We start from the raw sequence: 20,288 nt of genomic DNA, 5'->3' as shown, positions 1-20,288 counted from the left end.
GGGTTAAGCCGCTGCCTTCGGCTCAGGTCATGATCTCAGGTTCCTGGGATCGAGTCCCGCATCGGGCTCTCTGCTCAGCGGGGAGCCTGCTTCCCTCCCTCTCTCTGCCTGCCTCTCTGTCTACTTGTGATCTCTCTCTGTCAAATAAATAAATAAAATCTTTAAAAAAAAAAAAAAAAGATTCTCCCCCCTACAGTACTTAAAAATCACATAAAATAATTAATTATACATAAAATCAAATAGCATCCATAGTTTCTGGGAGAAGTATACACAATGACGTAGATCATATAGAGGTTTTAGAGAATGAAACTAACATGAAAAGAAACATATTCTTCTATGTGGTGATAGCATCAATACCAGTTTTTGTAAGGTAGACTTAAAGCACACTGGCCGCCCTATTCTTACTTGGTGACATTAGAGTGGCCCAAAATGATGATCTTATGCCTGAAGTAGAAAAGGGCCTAAACATTTGAACAAAAGGCATTTTACAATATTCAACTTTTAAAACAAAATACTAAAATCTGGGAAGACCTCATTACTTAAAGATGGAAAGGCAACATTCTGGGCATTCTATTAAACAAGAAAACACTGAATGTTAAAAGGAAGAAAGAAGCAAAGAAAAGAAATTGCAGAAGGATAAAAAAATACCCTGTAAGAATGTGGCTACAGAAATTACTATCTTGACCAAAGATATTCATGAGGCTATATCACCACTATAAGGAAAGAACTCGAAGTAAAGATGCAGGTGCAGAATAAAAAAAAAAATTAATTTCACAAAGGAAATAAAAACTAGTGCTTCAGACCTAGAAAATAAGTAGAAAAAAAAAATAAACCCACTACAAAAATGAAGGTCATACAGGAGGTAACTAATGAAGAACTGACTGAAAAAAAAAAAGGTTCATCAAGATATAGCTTGACAGAAGTTGAGAGAATTGAAATTGAAAAGTAAAAAGAATTTTTAAGAGATTATAGAGAAAACAGACAGATATGAAAGGCAGATGAAAGAGATCCAACATTAACACAACTGGTATTCCTGAAGGAAGGAACTATCGATACATGGAATAGAAAACATTTCAAAGATACTAAGACAACTTTCCTGAAATAAAAGAAATTTTATACTCTAAGAAAGGGCATATATGCCATGTCTCAGGAAATCTAATACAGAAAAACACCACTGAAACACAGTCTAGGGGCGCCTGGGTGGCTCGGTGGGTTAAGCCGCTGCCTTCGGCTCGGGTCATGATCTCAGGGTCCTGGGATCGAGCCCTGCATCGGGCTCTCTGCTCGGCGGGGAGCCTGCTTCCTCCTCTCTGTCTGCCTGCCTCTCTGCCTGCTTGTGAACTCTCTCTCTGTCAAATAAATAAATAAATAAATATTTAAAAAAAAAAAAAAAAGAAAGAAACACAGTCTAGTGACATTACTGGATTTTGAAGATGAAGGATTTCTAAATACAAAAAGGAATGAACAGAATACAGTTTTCATAAACCTTTTCTGAAAAACTACTAGATGAAGAACTATGGCCTCCCAGAGATGGAGAAATTTCTCCAAAAAAGACACCTAGTGCTGAGTCCTGAATCCACCTCTGTGGGGAAGGGAAGGTGAGAAGGAAGGATGACAAAAGTAGGCAGGTGAAGATGGACCTAATATTAATTGTGTAAACAAGTCATATCAGTTATTGAATGGACCTTTACTGAAATTTAATGAAAAAAAAAAAAAACTCTTTTATTTTATTGGTGCTTTTTGTTCTAGCACAAATTTTCACTAGGCTATATTCTGAATCCAAAGAATCTTGCTTTGTTTACTAAAATTACAATATGGCTCATAAAAACAAAATTATATTTTGGTTATGACTTCCAAATGTCATCAATGACTCCAAGTTTCTATTAGTAGTAATTAACATTTATTTTACTAAGTTCCAGAGAATATTTCTCAAGTACCTTATTTAAATAAATTTATTATAGATTTTCATTGGAGATACAATTGAGCACAGCCTGCAGGAGACAAAAATCTAACAGGTCAGCGTGCTGAAAGAGCTTAGGCATTTTGGGCTTTAGATGTCCCAGAAAGACTCTCATGCTGTCTCTTTACTCATAAATTCTGCCATCTGCCATTACCCTAAAAATCAAAATACCCTGGGATCTAAACAAAAACAAAACCTACCAGGGAACGGACTTATACATCGTCTGTCTTACAGAAGGGTTTGCTTTCATTTAAAAAAATTTTTTTATTATGTTATGTTAGTCACCATACAGTCCATCATTGGTTTTTGATGTGGTGTTCCATGATTCGCTGTTTATGTATAATACCCAGAGCTCCATGCAATAGGTGACCTCCTTAATACCCATCACCAGGCTAACCATCCCCCAACCCCTCTCCTCTAAATCCTCAGTTGCTTTCATTTTCTTAATTTTGGTGTAAGTTTTCCTTAAGATGAATACTGAAAGTAATTTTCTCTTTCATATGTTATAGTTCAAATATTATAGCTTTCTAAGTTTCTGTCTTCTCATCATTATCATAAAAGATGGCTGCTTCCTTTTGGACAGCTATAATTCAATGTTGCATCAAAATGTCTGCTGATTCTCTTAAAGACCATACATCAGCCTACTCCACATTAAAATATGTCTTTCAAAAATAACTTCGAAGTTAACAGCCAAGAGATCTTAAGGAGACATGACAACAGCTAAATGTATAAGTATCCTGGAACAGAAAAAGGACATTCAGTTCTTAAAAATCAAGGATTTCTGAAAAAAAGTATGGACCTCAGTTAATAATTTTTAAAATTCATTAAACTTTAAAGTTAATAACATTAAAGTTAATTAACTGTAACAAATGTACTATACTAATATATTAATAATAGGGGAAACTAGGTCTGGGGTATATAAGAAATCTCTGTACTATCTTAACAATTTTTCTATGAATCTAAAAATGTTCTAAAAATAAAGTGAATTATGGAGGGCACATATTGCATGGAGCACTGGGAGTGGTGCATAAACAATGAATGCTGGAACACTGAAAAGAAATAAAATAAAATAAGATGGGAAAAAAATGAATCAAAGGAGTAAAAGAAATAATCTAGATTTCACTAAAAGGTAAATGATAAACTGAATCATAGCATTTTTGTTCATTTGTTTATTATTCACTTTAGATAAATAACTGGAAAATGTAGCATCATAAAAATACTGACATAAAACAAAAACACGAAATGTTCAAAAGTATAATATAATTTAACTATGTAAAAACATTTATGAAAAGTTTGAAGGGGAACAGCTAAAAACGGTGTTCGTTATTTTAGAAAGGATGATGAGTGACTTTTTCCCCATTCTCTAAACTTCCTATAATATTGTAACATTTTTTAATTAAAAATACATAGAAGCATTTATTATAATCCAATAAAAACCTGTGATGCCCAGTACTGGTTGCCCGCCCAACATTAATCCCCCCCTTCCTCCTTTCTAACAGAAACCTAACCTTTTTTATATGGGGGTTTCATTTCATTTTCAACTCCAGAGGTAGATCTTCACTATTCTATTAAAATCAGGGTATGGGTCCCCTGGAGACTATGATCAATATCATGGTTGGTGGATAGGCTTTTCCCCTTCCTTGCTGGATGTGATCAAGAAAGCATGTAGTTTGACCGTACTGGCCGCCACGTTCACTACCATAGAGATTCTACTACTAGATCACTGAAGACAGCCAAGGCCAACATCCTTAAGTCACTGAGTCCTGGAACCTACAAAACCTCTGTATTTCCACCTATGTAAAATATTATGTTCCCTTATTTAAATTTATATCACTTTGGGTCAGGGTTTTCCATCACATGGTGTCAAAAGCATCCTAACTAATATAAAATACTTAAAAATATCTTCTGTGAGAAGCAAGCTTCTCTTTCCCATCCTTCACTCTGCAATAAAAAAATGTAACACTCTTATTACCAAAAATAAAATCTCAGCACCGCTCACATCATATATCTTGCAAGTATCTACTACACATTGACAAGATACTATTGGTTCCAGAGCATAAAAATACTATAAGTAGCTCCTTCCTTATTTCTTATTCTTCTTCCTCATTTCTATCTTAAAGGCACTCCCTTTATGGCTTCCATATTGAAGTAGGCCCACAAAACGTACCACGTTCATTTCACCTTCATGGAATATAGCAGCAAGGCCAGGAAGTCATCCTGTCCTCCAGAGTAGATCTCTCTTCTCAGTGCTATCACTGTCCTTTGGTTTTATGTCCTTTCTGGCCCATGCTACTTTCTAGCTGTGTCATAGTGCTTTAGGTACATCTCCTCTTCTCTACCAACAGATGAAGAGGATCATCCTAAAGAAAAGAAACATTATTTCCGTATCTTACACTGACACTTGTTCATCTTAGGTGCCCAAAACATGACGGTGTAGTGAATAAATGAACTAATGCTTTTGGGCCTGGAAAAAGGGCGTACAATTCCTCCTTGAAACTCCAAAGGAAAATTAAGAAAATTGAAGATAGTAAAAACAAACAAATAAAACCCAAAGACATGTATTTAGGTATCTAGATCTTTTGAAAACTAGTTGCCACATTAGCAAAATTACTAATATTAGCATTTCAAAAATATCAGGGAAAAAAAAAGGCCTGCTACTATCGCTTTCATTCAAAATTGAACTTTCATCACTTATCAGTGGAGAAAATATCTTCTCTTCAATTGTGAGTTGCCAGTTTAGGAAGATAAGAAAAAGAAATAAAAGTTATAGGGATTAGAATGGAAGAAATAAATTTGTTGTTACTTACCAATGATGTGGTTTTCCACATGGAAAATCAAAAGAAAACTCTGTCCAAAGTATTAAAATTAATAAGGGCATTTAGTGGGTGCCTGGGTGGCTCAGTGGGTTAAAGCCTCTGCCTTCGGCTTAGGTCGTGATCCCAGGGTCCTGGGATCGAGACCCACATCAGGCTCTCTGCTCGGCAGGGAGCCTGCTTCCTCCTCTCTCTCTGCCTGACTTTCTGCCTACTGGTGACCTCTCTCTCTCTGTCAGATAAATAAATAAAATCTTTAAAAAAAAAAATAAGGGCATTTAGCAAGATGGCTGGGTACAGGATTAATATACAAAAGTTCATTGTAATTCTATATGCCAGTGTCAAAAAGTTAGAAAATACAACTTAAAATGCTTGTTCTTCATAAGTTAACATTAGTAACATGATAAAACAAGTCATAAACTGCAGAGAGGATATTTTCCCTACCAGTAACTGCTAAAAAGATTACTTCCTAGAATACTTTTTTAACTCAAAAAAATCAAGTAAAACAGCCCCCCCAAAAAATGAATGTTAAAATGAGGGGGTGAAAGTTAAAGCAGAAACAGAATAACTGGGAACCTAAAAAAAACTTCCTCCAAATCTAATAATTATAAGGGGAAAACAGTTAAGTTAGGAATTCTGGCAGGTACTTCCTCAGCCAAGTGATCAAGGTTAACATCACCAGTAATACAAAGTGACATCATGTACTTCCTGATATGATGCATATTGCCTCTGTGGTATCCTTCCCAATAATTCCTAATCTGAATCTAATCATGAGAGAACGTTAGACAAAACCAAGTTGAGAAACATTTTCAAAATCACTGACCAGCACTCCTCGAAAGTGCCAAGGTCATGAAAGACAAGGCTGGCAAATTGTCACAAACTGGAACAACTACAATGTGACAACTAACTGAAATGTAGGACTCCGGACCAGTTTCTCAAATAAAAAGAGGATATTAGCGGAAAAACTTGTAAGATCTGAATAAGTTCTATACCTTTACTTAATAGTATCATATCAAGGTTAATCTCTTGGTTTTCATAAATATTCTATGGTAATGTAAGATGTTAACATAAGGAGCGGCCGGCTAAAGGTATATAGGAAGTCTCTGTATCGTTTTGCAATTTCTGAAAATTTACCTAAACAAAAACTTGACTGTGAAATAAAATGTAAAAGATATGAAGACATTTTCTAGAAAACATAATGACCATAAATATATGAAAAGATGCTTGATCTCATTAGTAATTGGGAAAATATAAACTATGGTCACAAGATACTATTTTACACCCACTTGAATGGCAAAAATGGAAGAGTCTAACTATACCCAGTGTTGCTAAGAATGTGAAGCTACAGAAGCTCTTACATACTACCAGTAGGACTAAAAACAGGCGCAGCCAGCCACTGTGCAAAGTGGTTTGGCTATAAAGTTGTAAAGCTTGGGGCGCCTGGGTGGCTCAGTGGGTTAAGCCTCTGCCTTCGGCTCAGGACATGATCTCAGGGTCCTGGGATCGAGCCTCACATCGAGCCCCACATCGGGCTCTCTGCTCAGCAGGGAGCCTGCTTCTCTCTCTCTCTCTCTCTCTGCCTGCCTCTCTGTCTACTTATGATCTCTCTCTGTTAAATAAATAAATAAAATCTTTAAAAAAAAAGTTGTAAAGCTTAACATGCACATACGTGTGACGCATTAATTTTTCCCTTAAGTAGAGTCTAGAGAAACTTTAGTTAGTAAGCTCTGAAATGTTCATAGGAGCATTATTTCTAACAGCAAAACTTTAGTTCAACCCAAATATCCATCTAGATAAATAAATTGTGGTATATTTCAGGAGATGGAAATATTATGAATTAAAATGAATGAAAAATATAAATAATAAAATATATATTTTAGAAGCAATGTTAAATGAAAAAAGCAAGTCACAGAAGAATATATGTAGCACGGTATTCTTTGTAAGGTTGAAAACAAGCAAAACTAATACTTTCAGGGATAATAAATACAGGTAAAGTATAAAGAAAAACACGTTTTGATTAGCATGTTTGAGAAAGTGGTTACCTCCTGGGGAAAAACTAGTGGTCAGGCTAGAGAGGAACACAGGGCGCTTTAACAATATTGCGATCTAATTCTTAATCTGGGTGGTGAGTTAGTGGGTTGGTTTTATTATCAATATTCAAAAATTACATAAGTGTTACACATACACTTTTATCTGGGAAATGTGTTTCGCAATGAATGTTAGCAAATATTTAAAAAAGTGTTTTAGACAAATATACATTAATCCCTTAATAGTGATTATTTCTGGGGTGAAATTCTAGAAGTTTTTTTACTTTCAGCAGTACCTGTTTTAAAGAATTTTAATAGTAAATATAAATATGTATTCCAAAAAAGTTAAATTTTTTTCTAATTTTGATAATACAATAAATAGTTTTGAGATAAAGAGCTTTCCTCATTAGAGTAATTTGTATTGATTACCACCTCTATATTTCTCACTCACCAGAGTTCCTCCACAAACACTGTTCCCATTCACAATAAATGACATTACAACTGGGTCCTACTATAGAATCAATGGGAAGAGTGATGAAACAAGATTCCTAACTTCTTGTAGTTAATAGGTAGGCGTTGTGTGTATGTGCATACATATGTATGTATGTTTGTGTGCTTATAAATATTTTATATGAATATGCATTAGGTCCAAGTAATATACAAGTGAAAAACTTATTGAGGGAAGCGACCAGCTACAGATAAAAGAAATGATTATAAGAAAGTCCCTCAGGGTGCCTGGGTGGCTCAGTGGGTTAAGCCTCTGCCTTCAGCTGGGTCATGATCTCAGGGTCCTGGGATCGAGCCCCGCATCGGGCTCTCTGCTCAGCGGTGAGCCTGCTTCCCTTCCTCTCTCTGCCTCCTTGTGATCTCTGTCTGTCAAATAAATAAATAAAATCTTTAAAAAAAAAAAAGTCCCTCAAGTTGGCCTCTTTGCTTTAAGAAAACAGAACACTTAACAGTCAACATTAGTGTTCTCAACCATCCATCCTCCTGTTTGCACCACATATTCTTACAAAGTTTTAGCCTTAAAATGAGGCCATCCACAGGAGGACAGACATACATTCTTGTAGTGATTAGCACTCAAATAAATGCTCTCATGCATACTGGTCCATGCTGGAAACTGCACGTGAACAGCTGCAGTGGTATCAGACCCTGGAGAAGCTGCATGGGGAGGACAATCCATCACCAACTGCTCCTGGGGCCCAGAAGTTGTGTTAACAACATACAGCAAAGAATAAGTGTGGCAAATACAACATGCCTTTGGCTGTACATGTTATATATTATTTTCTATAATGAGGAGGACAGAACATGTTATTTTCCCTCTTTCTGCCTCATTATCATAACCTAGTAGAAAGCGGCAAGTAAGGAATGGGGATGTCAGGGAAAGTGGGCAGATCAGTGAAAAACAGCAGCATGTGGAAAAGAAAAAAGGCTCAACGATACTGCACGATTTTAGGGAAGGCCCTGAAGACTGAGACAGAAGATCCAAATGTCGATGTGAAGGGAGCAAAAAGCAGGACGAAAGCCTTTAAGGAGTGTAAGAGAAGGCTGATGGTAGCTCGGGTCTCTCATACTTTGAGATAGCATTTTCAAGAAGATGCACGAGAATTTGCGGATGAAGCTGACAGCCAGGGAGGAAGTGTTCATGACTGCCCACAGCACAAGGGAAAGAACAGTTTGGTAACCGAAGCCTGGCTCAGGACCATTCTCCTCCATCCCTCTGATTTTTGCTCTGCTGTGACCAGAATGCTCTCAATGTTGAAGATGGAGCTTTTCCCAAAGCTGATCCTTAGAGGCCACCAGGTGGAGCCCAACAGTCACAAAAAAAGAGCCCCCTCCTCAGCCTGATTTGCTCTATCAGCCAGTGAAAGCCATACCCTCTGAAAAGAACTTATAAAGTCTAAGTTTCTTATAACTCAGCCTCTTCTACAGAAAAGTCTTCAGATAAGGGACATACTCTTGATAAGATGGAATATTCCTTTTGCAAAGAGGGAAAGAGTGGAGAGAGCTATTTTTCAATTTGCTAATCTTATAGGCTATGCCTCAATAAAACTCATTTTCTCCTGTCTGTTTTTTCTACCAACCTAGTTACTATCTCATTTTCCTACTAAATACTACTTAATATAATTTAATGACCACCTCCCCAATTCATAACTACCTCGTAAGAAATTCAGCATCTACCAAAACTGAATGGCACGGTAAAAGTACAGTATTTGCTTCCATCAGTCAGTAAATTTTTCTAATGGACTGATAACTGGCATCTGACAGGCCAAAGCTGGGAGATGAAGATACCAGAACACACAACACTCCCCACCCCCACACCGACCAACCACTTCCTCCTCCACCACAAGCCTCATCAATCAGAACTTCCCTTCCCTTCATCTCACCCAGTCACTCTCTCCAGTGGAAGCTGTTCTCCTTTGCTCTCATTAAATGAGCAGCACTGTGACCCCTTGTCTATTCCTCATTTCAACAGTCTCCCACTGAGCCTAGACAATCCCATGTTCAACTCAAAATTTCCCCATCCTGCTACACTTGCACTGGCCTACTTATTTTTCCTCCTCCCCATCCCTTAAAGCTACCAAAGTTTGCTAGAGTAAATACTAGGTCTATCTGCTCCAGGTCAATTCACATTATGTATCTTCAGTTCGTCTCAAGTGTTGCCAACACACACTATCATGTTCCCTACAGTAGCTCCTATAAAACTTTTCCATTTTCTTCAAGAATTATCCTTCAATATTCAAGAAGAAACCATGACAAATCTAGGAGAAAGTGACTACGATCTCTCCATGCTCGTGACATCCTGGAAGGGGAAGGCTGTGACTGTACGCTGTACTTTAGGATGGCAGATTTCACAAAGGTCTCAGAAAATATAGGCATGAATTCCACTGTAAGAGTTTCTAAAGGGAAACGTGATTTAAGAGGGTTGGGAAGCTCTTAAAACCATAAATCTGATTACATAATTATAAGTCATTCCAGCGAGGAAGTCAATGTGGCTTTTTAAGTATCCGGACAAGAGCTTTGTACTAAACAGAAGTACTAAATATGTTGTATGTATAACAAACAGTAGTGATCCCTAAAAGCCAGCAAGGGTTCATTAAAAACAGATTACCTTTAGGTTTCTGCTGGCATTACAGGACTAAGAGTCACGCAAATGTGGCAGATAGGATGTACAGAGGTAAGAAGGCTGAACTGAGATCTCTCATGACAGTGCTAAGAACAAGATGAAAACTTTCTAACAACCAAAGGTCTCCGGGACTGTAGTAGTCTTTGGTCTCCCCTTAGTGGGAGGCACCAAAGTGCCACTAAGGCTGCCAGAGAAGCAAAGTTTCCATGGAAGGGGACACCAAGATGGATGGCCTCCTTAAAGCCATCTAACCAGGCAGCAAACGTTCACTGAGTATCCACGTCCTAAAAGAACTCACGGCCAAGTAGATGACTTGTACAAGCAATTACAAGGCAAACAGGCCAGAGCTACGATAATGGTAGTATTACAAACTATGGGAGCACCCTGGAGGGGGACTCAGGGAACATTTTTCAAGTGGACAAGGGAGTTAAGTTTAAAAGTTGGGTATTTCACAAAACAAACAGCAGGGAGAAGAGAAACCCAAGGCTGGGAAAGCAAGCATAGTGCGCAAACATCTGGAGCTATGAACACACAGAGTCAGCTTGGGAAATGGCAAACGATGAGGTATAAGAGAAGGGAAAGGTAGGAGCTGAGGCCGCTCACAGTGCATCAGGATGAAACGCTATCCTGTCTCCCTAACACTCAAGTCAGAGGCCTGCAAGTTCACCCGAGGTTCTGTCCTTCTCATTCATGCCCCATTTCTAATTGGTCATCATCTCTGGGAGAATTCACCTTCCTCATCCCCCCTGAATCTTTTCATTCCTTTTGCTTCCTTCACTGCAATTCATTTACTTCAGATTCTCCCCATCTCCTCTGTGCTAATACAATAGCCCGTTATGACTGTTTGCTTTCAGTCCCGTCCCCTCCTGTTCACTCCGGACTCTCCGTCCAAGTGATCTTTCAGCAAAGAGGCTTCCGTTCTCCCGGAAACAATCCTGGATTTCTCCCTTCACCCATGCCCTCTGGACTTACAGAAAACTACTTTATTCCTATGGAAGAACTTACAACATTCTGCTTCGTACTACAGTTAGAGTAAAGAGGCCCTTCAATCTGTCTGCTTTATCCATGCTCATTCCCAGAGACTCAAATCCCACAGTCCCTGCTGACCAGGCAGTGGACCGTGCAACCTTGGACCACTGCTTCTGGTAAAAATTACTGACCAGGGCAAATAACTGTCTCAGGCTAGACCAGTAAGATTTTCTACCCTAGAATTTCTGTATCATGACCTAGACTTCAGTGTGTCACCTGCAGGGGACTGGCAGCGCCATTTTGTGGCCATGTACGCTTTTGAGCAGGTAGGCGGCTATGGTGCAGAGCGACACAGTCACAGAGCTCATGTGCAGAAAGCAGGACAGAAAAGATACCAGGTGATGGCTGGACTTGTCAGGATCGTCAAGAGAGAAGCTGTGATTCTTCTGCCACTTTGTTGGTTCTGAGATCCTCATGAGGCCTGCCTCCATTTCCTTCCCTGGGTTTTAAGAGAACCACCAGTTTCTTATATTAATTTCTACTTTTATTTAAATTAGCTCAAGTAGGACTCCATTTCTTGGAATCAAATTAATCCTCTGACATTTACGGACAAGTCCTTCTGCGTGAGGCTGTAATTTCTTTGAATAAAGAAACCACACCGTGTTTACCTATTTCTCACATAATATAGCAGAGGGACTTACACATAGTTGATCAACGCCTGTCTCATGAACTGAATTTAACTACAGAAGAAGTAAATGACCTTGGGTTTGAATCATTAGGAGCAATGACAAAGACAGATGAAGGTCAAAACTTTTTAAGAATGGGGGCGCCTGGGTGGCTCAGTGGGTTAAAGCCTCTGCCTTCGGCTCAGGTCATGATCTCAGTGTCCTGGGATCCAGCCCCGCATCGGGCTCTCTGCTCGGCGAGGAGCCTGCTTCCTTCTCTCTCTCTGCCTGCCTCTCTGCCTACTTGTGATCTCTGTCTGTCAAATAAATAAATAAATAAATCTTTTTTTTTTTTTAAAGATCTTATTCATTTATTTGTCAGAGAGAGAGAGAGGGAGAGATCACAAGTAGGCAGAAAAATTTTTTTTTAAGAACAGAGTGTAGGGGCAGGGAAGAAACTCAGAAGGAAGCCACTTCAGCTAACCTCAGCTTTCGGGCAGAGTTTCTGGGCAAGTGGACCACAAACGCTCACAGCTCACATCCACAGCAAGCACCACCTTCGTGCTCCTGGTCCAGACCTGGCAAAGATGAGAGAGCAGGCCCAGGCAATCCTAGTCCAGGATGTTCTGACTGGGAAACAGTAACCTCAGTGCCTAAAGATCAGTAACTGATAGCCAGAACAAAATGGCAAGGCAACCCCCACCAGGCTCAACAGTGGCAGCCCAGACCCCTCAGAAGAGGGACGCCATCTGACAACCTCATCAGGAGAGCCTGCCACATTTTCTTTCTTCTTCAGATAAATTTTCTCTTCTTCACTAAGATCTTAAAAGGCATTATTTCCATAAATGACAACTTTTACTGTCTTTATACTAAGAAGGCAGAGCAAAACTTCGTAGTGTTTTCCATCCAAGTATGAGAACTTCAAATATTTTTATTTTGAGAAAAACATGACTAATATATGGCCATTATTTTAGAATGTTCTTTTTTGCAACTATCCTTGCTGCTTCAAAGACCCGAGTCCTTTTTCAACTGTTGTAATTTGCCCGCAAGGAAAAGAGTTCTTGATGAAGTAATGGCACAGCTGTGAAAAAGGAACCTGTAAGACCATTCCAGCAATAAGAGAAACTCACATCGTGAAGATTTCTTGACTACACCCTTACAACTTGACGACTAAGGAAGCAGTCCAATCAACTATACACAATGGGATAAGACAGATAAAAGACAAGGTTGGATTTCCTGCTCTGATGTGAATGTCTTCCCTTTTCGCTGCCAAGCAGAGTGTGGCAGGCACAATCAACAGGGGCCAGGTGGCACAGCTGTTATCAGGCCTTTGGAGCTGATGGTGAGAAACTGGCAAGCCTCAGAAGACTATTTAGGACTCAAGGGGTTGACGTCACCTTTGGATAACAGGTTAGGTTTAAAAATGATGATACTGCAATCACTCCACTTGAGAGCAAAAAAGAAAGCAGACTTGCTCCTGAGCGGCTCTGAGATCATATAAATCACACCAATCTTCACATCACTGAAAAACTGGCACAAGACAGTGTTTCTTAAACGGCACAAGATATAACACACAGATCTGGTTTGACTTATTTTGCCAGGCATGAGAGGCTAGGTACTGAACAAATCCGATAAAAGCAGTGCATGGTGGCCATCCTTCCAATGTGGGTTCTCAGAACCACCATTCCCACAACGGCCCATCCTGTACATGTCAGATGACCAGCAAGCAAGTCACCAAACTGGCTCAGAAATGTCATAACAAACTTCTCTAGCTTGTACACCTTTGTTTTCATTTTGTGCGATGCATAAACCAGACACCATCCATCTTAAAGGGCTAAAAATACAGCTAAAACTTACTATTGCTTTTCTTTCAAAATGAATACAATTATAAGAAGAAAACAGATACAGCTTTTTTTTTTTTTTTTTTAAGATTTTATTTATTTATTTGTCCGAGTGAGCACAGGCAGACAGAGTGGCAGGCAGAGGCAGATGGAGAAGCAGGCTCCTGCTGAGCAAGGAGCCCGATGCGGGACTCGATCCCAGGATGCTGGGATCATGACCTGAGCCGAAGGCAGCGGCTCAACCAACTGAGCCACCCAGGGGACCCAACAGATACAGCTTTTGATCAAACAGCTGGGGCCAGCAGTTTCTTCAGAGCAAAATGAAGCGGTTTATCCATGATGCTCTGTGACCACATCACCTACATTTAAGTTAACTGGTTTCTGCCACCTTCTATAAAAACATGGTACCCTTTCCTACTTACAGTCAGGCAACTTAATTTTTAACACCATAAGTAAAACCTAGGAAGGATAGATACCAACAAAGTGCATCATTAAAATATACTTTCATATTTATATTTTGGCAAAATAATAAATTAATTACATATTATTGGCAGATGGTTGTTGCTGATGTATTATTATCTCAATGTTTGTGGAAAATTAATAAAAAATGTTATATACCATACAATCACAGGGGTCCCTGAAGGTCTCCAAACATTTTTTGAACTGGTTGACTTTCACCTACAAGACCTGGTCCCAGCCTTGAAGCTGCGGGAGGGGAAGCTTGCCACCCATGGTGGCTGGAATTTTCCCAGCCACAAGGAAGAGATTCTACTTGAGATGAGAGGTCTTTTCTAAAGGGACCGACAAAGCCCCTGAAAGCAGAAAGGAGAGGAGACAGGGCAGAGGGGACTGGGGCTGAATCGGAGGGTAGTCACGGGGAAGGCAAAGAGCCCTCTCTAAGACCAGCCTTCCTCTGTGCTCACCAACAGGGCAAAGACTGCCCTGTAACAGCAGTAGGTAGCTCTGAGGAAAGAACGGTCTTCTAGTAATTTCCAGAACCTGAAGAGAGGGCCCAGTAGGATCCTCTAATGGATCCTGGAGTACCCAGAATGCTGGGGAGGTACTTGCCCTTCGTTAATGAGAAGCCCTGGCCAATGGTCCCAGGACCTGGAAGGCACTGGTCAGGTTGTTTTGCAACGACAGCCCTTGACTAAGACAGCTGGGCCCGCATGACCGCACTGGAATTGGTCACACCAGCTCCACAGTGACCAGCCCAGAACCGCATGTCCTGGCCCCAGTGTTCCCAAGATACAAAGCGGACACCCATCCTGACACTGGAGAACACGTGCAGGACCTGAAAGCAGACATTGTTGTTCCCCCGCTGGATGTGAAACGGGCGTAGCAGAGAATTTATCCAGGGCAGTCTGGCCAGCATCACTCAGACACAAATCTCAATCTTGCCACTATTTAGCAGCTCTGGCCACAAATCCTCCTCCTCCAGGTCCAAGACCTGCTTTTTGCGACACCAGCTAAAGGAATACACAAACTGGTCTGCAAGAGGGCCCCAGGCACCACTGACCTGTTCACCTCCACCACCCAGCCTTCCCACCCCTTCCCCCACCATGCTCCCTCATTTTTATATTTTAAAGCACAGAGACTGAGGTCCCCTGGAATGCCTGGAATTTTGCATATTTTAACACTAGCATCTGAACGGAAGAGTCTGATTGTTCGATACAATAAATCCCTCACAGTTCACAGGTACAAACAAGGTTCATGACATAATGGGAAACAAGTAGAGATTCACAATGTGCTTATGTTTTATATCCCAAACCAAAAACAAAAAGAGGTGACTGCCTGGCAATTCAAGGAGCCTACAGGTGACCAAAGTGATAGCTAAGAACAATTTCTGAAACACCAGGACCCAAATATGCCAAGTACCTATGTTTTAATAAAGAAATAATAATCAGAATACACAAAAGCGTTTACCAAAAGGCCACCAAAACTGAGCTCTGTGTGCGCTCTGTGGTTTTTCTTGCCAGAGATCACCTACCCCAGGGCAAAATTGCTGTCCTCCTTCCAGTCCACGATGCGGCAGATGAACAGTGTGTTGGCATAATCTTGAGGCCGGGTCACAAAGTCCTGGGGACAGTCCTTGAGAGGCACATAAATTCTAGGCACTCGGTGGTCCGAGGGAGAAAACAGGGCGTATTTCCTAAACAGTTCACTGTTCTTATCAGCCAAGAGTTTGAGAAAGCCAGTTGCTGCCCGGGAATGTTTTTTCTCCAAGATGTAAACCACCTGAAAACACCAAAGATACAGTCAAATCTTGTTTATCTACAGGGCTGGATAACAGTTGGGAGAAGTCAGCAAGATATTATTTGGTCGACTAGCTAGGCCCAGCAGTTTCTCTAGGTCCAAACGAAGGGCCTCTCAGTGATGCTCTGTGACTGAATAATGCACATATTTTTAAAAATATTTCATTTATTTATTTGACAGAGAGAACATAAGCAGGGGGAGCAGCAGGCAGAGGGGGAAAAGCAGAAGGAGCAGAGAGCCCGATGCGGGCTCGACGTGAGGCTTGATCCCAGCATGCCGGGATGATGACTTGAGCCAAAGGCAGATGCTCACCAACTAAGCCACCCACGTGGCCCCCTAAGTGATGCATATTTAAGCTGCAACAACTTAAGTATTTAGCAAGCATGGTTATCCAAGGCAAACCATGCAATACATGGACATATTACATGAAAGTGCTTTTATTTTTTATTTTTTTTAAAGATTTTATTTATTTATTTGACAGAGAGATCACAAGTAGGCAGAGAGGCAGGCAGAGAAAGGGGGGGGAAGCAGGCTCCCTGCTGAGCAGAGAGCCCGATGCGGGGCTCGATCCCAGGACCCTGAGATCATGACCTGAGCTAAAGGCAGAGGCTCAAACCACTGAGCCACCCAGTCACCCGTGAAACTGCTTTTATAACAAAGACCTATGTCTTAAGGACGTATGTAAGACTCTAGCAGAAAGTACGGTTCCAAGTATTTGCCCTGCATTACATTTTTCTCACATGAAGACTTGCTTTAAAAAAAAAAAGTTATTTTACAAGATTGAGTTTTCTTCTCCAGGAAAAAGCTATTATCTATTTAAAAAAATGTTATTAAACATAAATAAGGAATTGGTCTTTATTATGCCCTTAAAAGCTGGAAACCTGGGTGCCTGGGTGACTAGGTTGGGGCTCTCTTGATTACAGCTCAGGTCACGATCTCAGGGTTGTGAGATTGAGCCCCATATCAGGCAACACACTGGGCGTGGAGCCTAAGATTCTCTCTTTCCCTCCTCCCCACCCCCTACTGAGCCACCACTGCTCACCCTCTTTACCTCCTTCTCTAAAAAAATAAATAAATAAATAAAAATAAATAAAAATAAAAAACAAAAAGGCTGGAAACCTTTTCACCTTCCTTCTTTCCAACATTAAACCCATTCTCTCATTTCACCAGGCCAAGACTCAGGCCACCACAGCATTACAAGGACATACTATTTCCACCAAGAGAGACGCATTCTCGAAGAAGGTGAATCCCCTCACCCACCCTGGGAAGTTCTTCTCCCTGAACTATTCCCCTTTCCCACTGCAGACAGTTTGCACTCTGACCGGCTCACCAAATTACTTGCCAGCATTCCACTCTGACCACTGAGCAAAGGTCCAGACTACTGGTGAGCTGGCTGCCGCTCTTGTTCGTGTCTCTGACTCCACATGGGGCCTCAGTCTGTCTGCCAAGAGCCTCCAACCAGGCAGCGTGCCTCTCCTCTGCCCCAGGGACACCTGGTTGCTACCCCGCAGTACATCTGTCCTCTCCGCAAATCTCAGTCCCGTGAGAGGCTCTACATTCTCTTGACCCTTCCTTCCTCCTTGGAAAACACCACTGTTTTGAACAAGCTGCTGTGTCCTCTGTACAGGAATCCTTGACTGCGTCTTCACGTGTGTTTGTCTGTCCCAGGCCCTTTGGACAGATGCTGCTCCTTCTCCACGCTCAGGCCCTTGTTTTCCTGTGCTGTCACATCCAGACCATACTCTTCCCACCTCGTGTGTATGCCTGCAACCTTTCATGGTTCAGGCTGTCGCCTTCTTGTTACTGTCATCCACAGACCTCCTAGTTACTCTGCAGTACCTGGCTTACACTTCCCAGTGAATGACTCAGCCACTGTCTTGCCCTCACAGTCCCCATACCTCCTCAGTACCAGTGGCCCTCACTTCCGTTCCATTTTGGCAACTCATCCTCACGGCCACCACTCAGCATCCTCAGATCTAATCCCAATCATCTCAGACTGACCCATTGCCCAGGTCCCCTACTCTCCTGGGCCCTGCTCCACGGCTTCTTCACCACATCAAGCCTACTGGCGCCTTGACCGCAGCCTGCTTTCTGTGTCTGTTTGCTACTTCTTCAGCCTAAATCCTTTCCTACCTCTGAGGGACATCATCTTCCAGCACTTCTAGTCCTCTCACCTCTGTCGTCAAATGCCTCACCTCTCTTCCCCTTCCACTGCACTCACCCTAGAAAATCCTCAATTCTGGGACAGTTTGGCCACTGCTATTCTCCAACCTCAAACACAAGCTATGGAGTCCATCAGAAGAGAATTATAGGGGCGCCTGGGTGGCTCAGTGGGTTAAGCCTCTGCCTTTGGCTCAGATCATGATCTCAGGGTCCTGGGATCGAGCCCCACATCAGGCTCTCTGCTTGCCTCTCTGACTACTTGTGATCTCTCTCTCTGTCAAATAAATAAATAAAATCTTTAAAAAAAGAAAGAGGAGAATTACAATGATGCAGATAGAAGATGGACACCATTCTACACACATTCATGTTATATAATCGTTGCTCCAACCTCAAAATCTCTCGGGTATTTTTAACCTGCTCCCAGTCAGCACAGTCTATAAGCCCCACTCTCCTGATGCTCCCCTCCTTCTAGGACTCCAGTGGTCTGAATGCTGAATCTACCTTATAGTCCCACAACTTCCTGAAGCTCTGTTCACTTTTTCTAGTCTATTTTCTCTCTGTTCAGCAGGGTAAATTCGACTGATCTCTTCTCAAGTTAACTAATTCTATGCTGAGTCACCTTTACTACTGAGCCTATCCTCTGAGTATTTTATTTCTGTTCCTGTGTTTTTTAGTCCTGTAATTTCCACTTGGTTCTTTTTTTTTTTTTTTTAATAACCTCTATTTCTTTGCCAAGATCTTCTAATTTCTCACTTGTTTTGAGTTTTTCATCGCTTGTTGAAGCGTATTTATGATGGCTGATTTCAAGTCACCGTCAGCTGCACCGTCTTGGTGGCAGCATCAGTTAGTTGTCTCTCCTCACTCAGGTGATGATGTCCTGGTTCTTGGTATAATGAACGATTTTCTTCTGTACCTGGACCTTTTGACTATTATGTTGGGAGATGCAAGGTCTTACTGAAATGTTTTCTTTTAGAAGGCAGGTCACCCTGTCTTATTTTAGCACAGAGACCCTGAACTACTTTTGTGGGCTCTAGTTCCAATGACAATTTCATCAGCAAAGACTGCACAGTAGTATTTTGATGTTTGGCTGACATGCAACCACTGGGGCTCCAGCCGCTCTCTGCCAGTACTGCCTGAGGGGGTGAGGAGAACTTCCTCAGGGCTGGCCACCTGGTCTCTCCAGTACGGATCAGGAACAGATTCACGTCCATGCAGGGACAAAGAAACTTCCCATCCAGGTTGTTAGTTGTGGTAGGACCCTGCTGCTGCCTGTGTGCCGAGGGTCTCTGGCTGGGAAAGCAGGGTCTCAGACCCATGAGGGAAAAGGTCTCCTGGACCATATACCTGTTGGGGGAGGATCCTCCTTACTGGTGTTCCCCAGTCATTTCCTACTTCTGGGGGAGGAGGGAGGAGTCCCTAACTGACTTGCCTTCCTCTCTTCACCCTTCGGAATTCTGCCTCCTGTTATTTTCCAGGGTTTATAGCTGTACTACCAGGAAAGAGCAAGGAGAAACGAGTCTATGCCCACTTGTCTGAACTAGAAGCCCTTGCTTTTTGTTTTAATATCTGACAGCACAAGAAGTGTATGAAGTAGCTTGACATCACCTGTGATTCCTACATTAGTTGGAGAAATGACTTGGTCACAGTGTAAATTTTCCATACATGTGCTGCATTGCCTTGTGATTTTTTACTGAATTCACTGAGAAGCTATCAAAACAAACAAACCAAACCAGCAAGAGAAAGAGTACCACTGAGGGGGCAGCAGCAAAATGCAGAACACAAGTTCCACCTACAGAGGGGGGGGCCTATACTCAGCTCGGACTAAAGTCATTGAAGAATGTGGCCCAGTGTTGTCGGATGTTTTGTTTCATCACGAGAAGCCAGAAGTCTCTCTCTCTCTCTCTTTTTTTTTAGTAAGCTACTTAGTCAAAATTTTTAAATGCTGCAGAAGTCACACAAAACACAAGTTTATAAGCCAGATCTAGCCCACAGGCTTTCCATTCATTATAATCTTCTATACCTAGCATGCTGCCTGGTATATGGGTATATGGTTAGTATTCAAAATGCTTATTAAAATAACTGGTAGGCAGTTGAGGGTAACATAAATGTAATATAATTCAGAAATTCCTCGTGTCAATCTGCAAGAGGTGCTAGACTGAGGGGCAACACTACCCCCGCAAGTCAAACATGCTGAAGGGGGTCTGTGGCAGAGAAAGCCTCCTGCTTATTACCACCCACTGAACCACTTCTTCTACCACAAGCTTCTTCTACCACCACTTCTGCACAGCTAGGGTCAGCCGTGTTTGATCCCATATCTGAATATGCCACTAGCATATATAACTGAAAAATAAAACTGAACTATGCAAAACAACAGACAGGATGCAAAAGCAGTTTTTTGTGTCTACAATAACTAAATTAAATACTTGGGGGAAAACTAAAAAAGGCATTAAAAACTTACTTTTGAATT

General features: G+C 41.3%; 1 protein-coding gene across 4 annotated transcripts in view; it reads right to left on the bottom strand.

Annotated features, from left to right (window-relative positions):
* LOC111144288 (DIS3 like 3'-5' exoribonuclease 2) overlaps nt 1–20,288 on the bottom strand; it is a 359,800-nt gene that overhangs the window by 172,842 nt on the left and 166,670 nt on the right. For all 4 annotated transcript variants that reach the window (XM_022498710.1, XM_022498559.1, XM_022498640.1 and 1 more), the window contains one exon: nt 15,393–15,640. In XM_022498710.1, coding sequence (XP_022354418.1) covers nt 15,393–15,640 — 248 coding nt within the window. The remainder of the gene's footprint in view (nt 1–15,392; nt 15,641–20,288) is intronic.

The sequence above is a fragment of the Enhydra lutris genome, unplaced genomic scaffold (genome assembly GCF_002288905.1).
Source record: "Enhydra lutris kenyoni isolate GAN:26980312 unplaced genomic scaffold, ASM228890v2 scaffoldscaffold1, whole genome shotgun sequence".
In the NCBI taxonomy this organism is placed as follows: domain Eukaryota; kingdom Metazoa; phylum Chordata; class Mammalia; order Carnivora; family Mustelidae; genus Enhydra; species Enhydra lutris.
The sequence above is the reverse complement of the archived record's forward strand: the minus strand, read 5'-3'. Positions and strand labels throughout refer to the sequence as shown.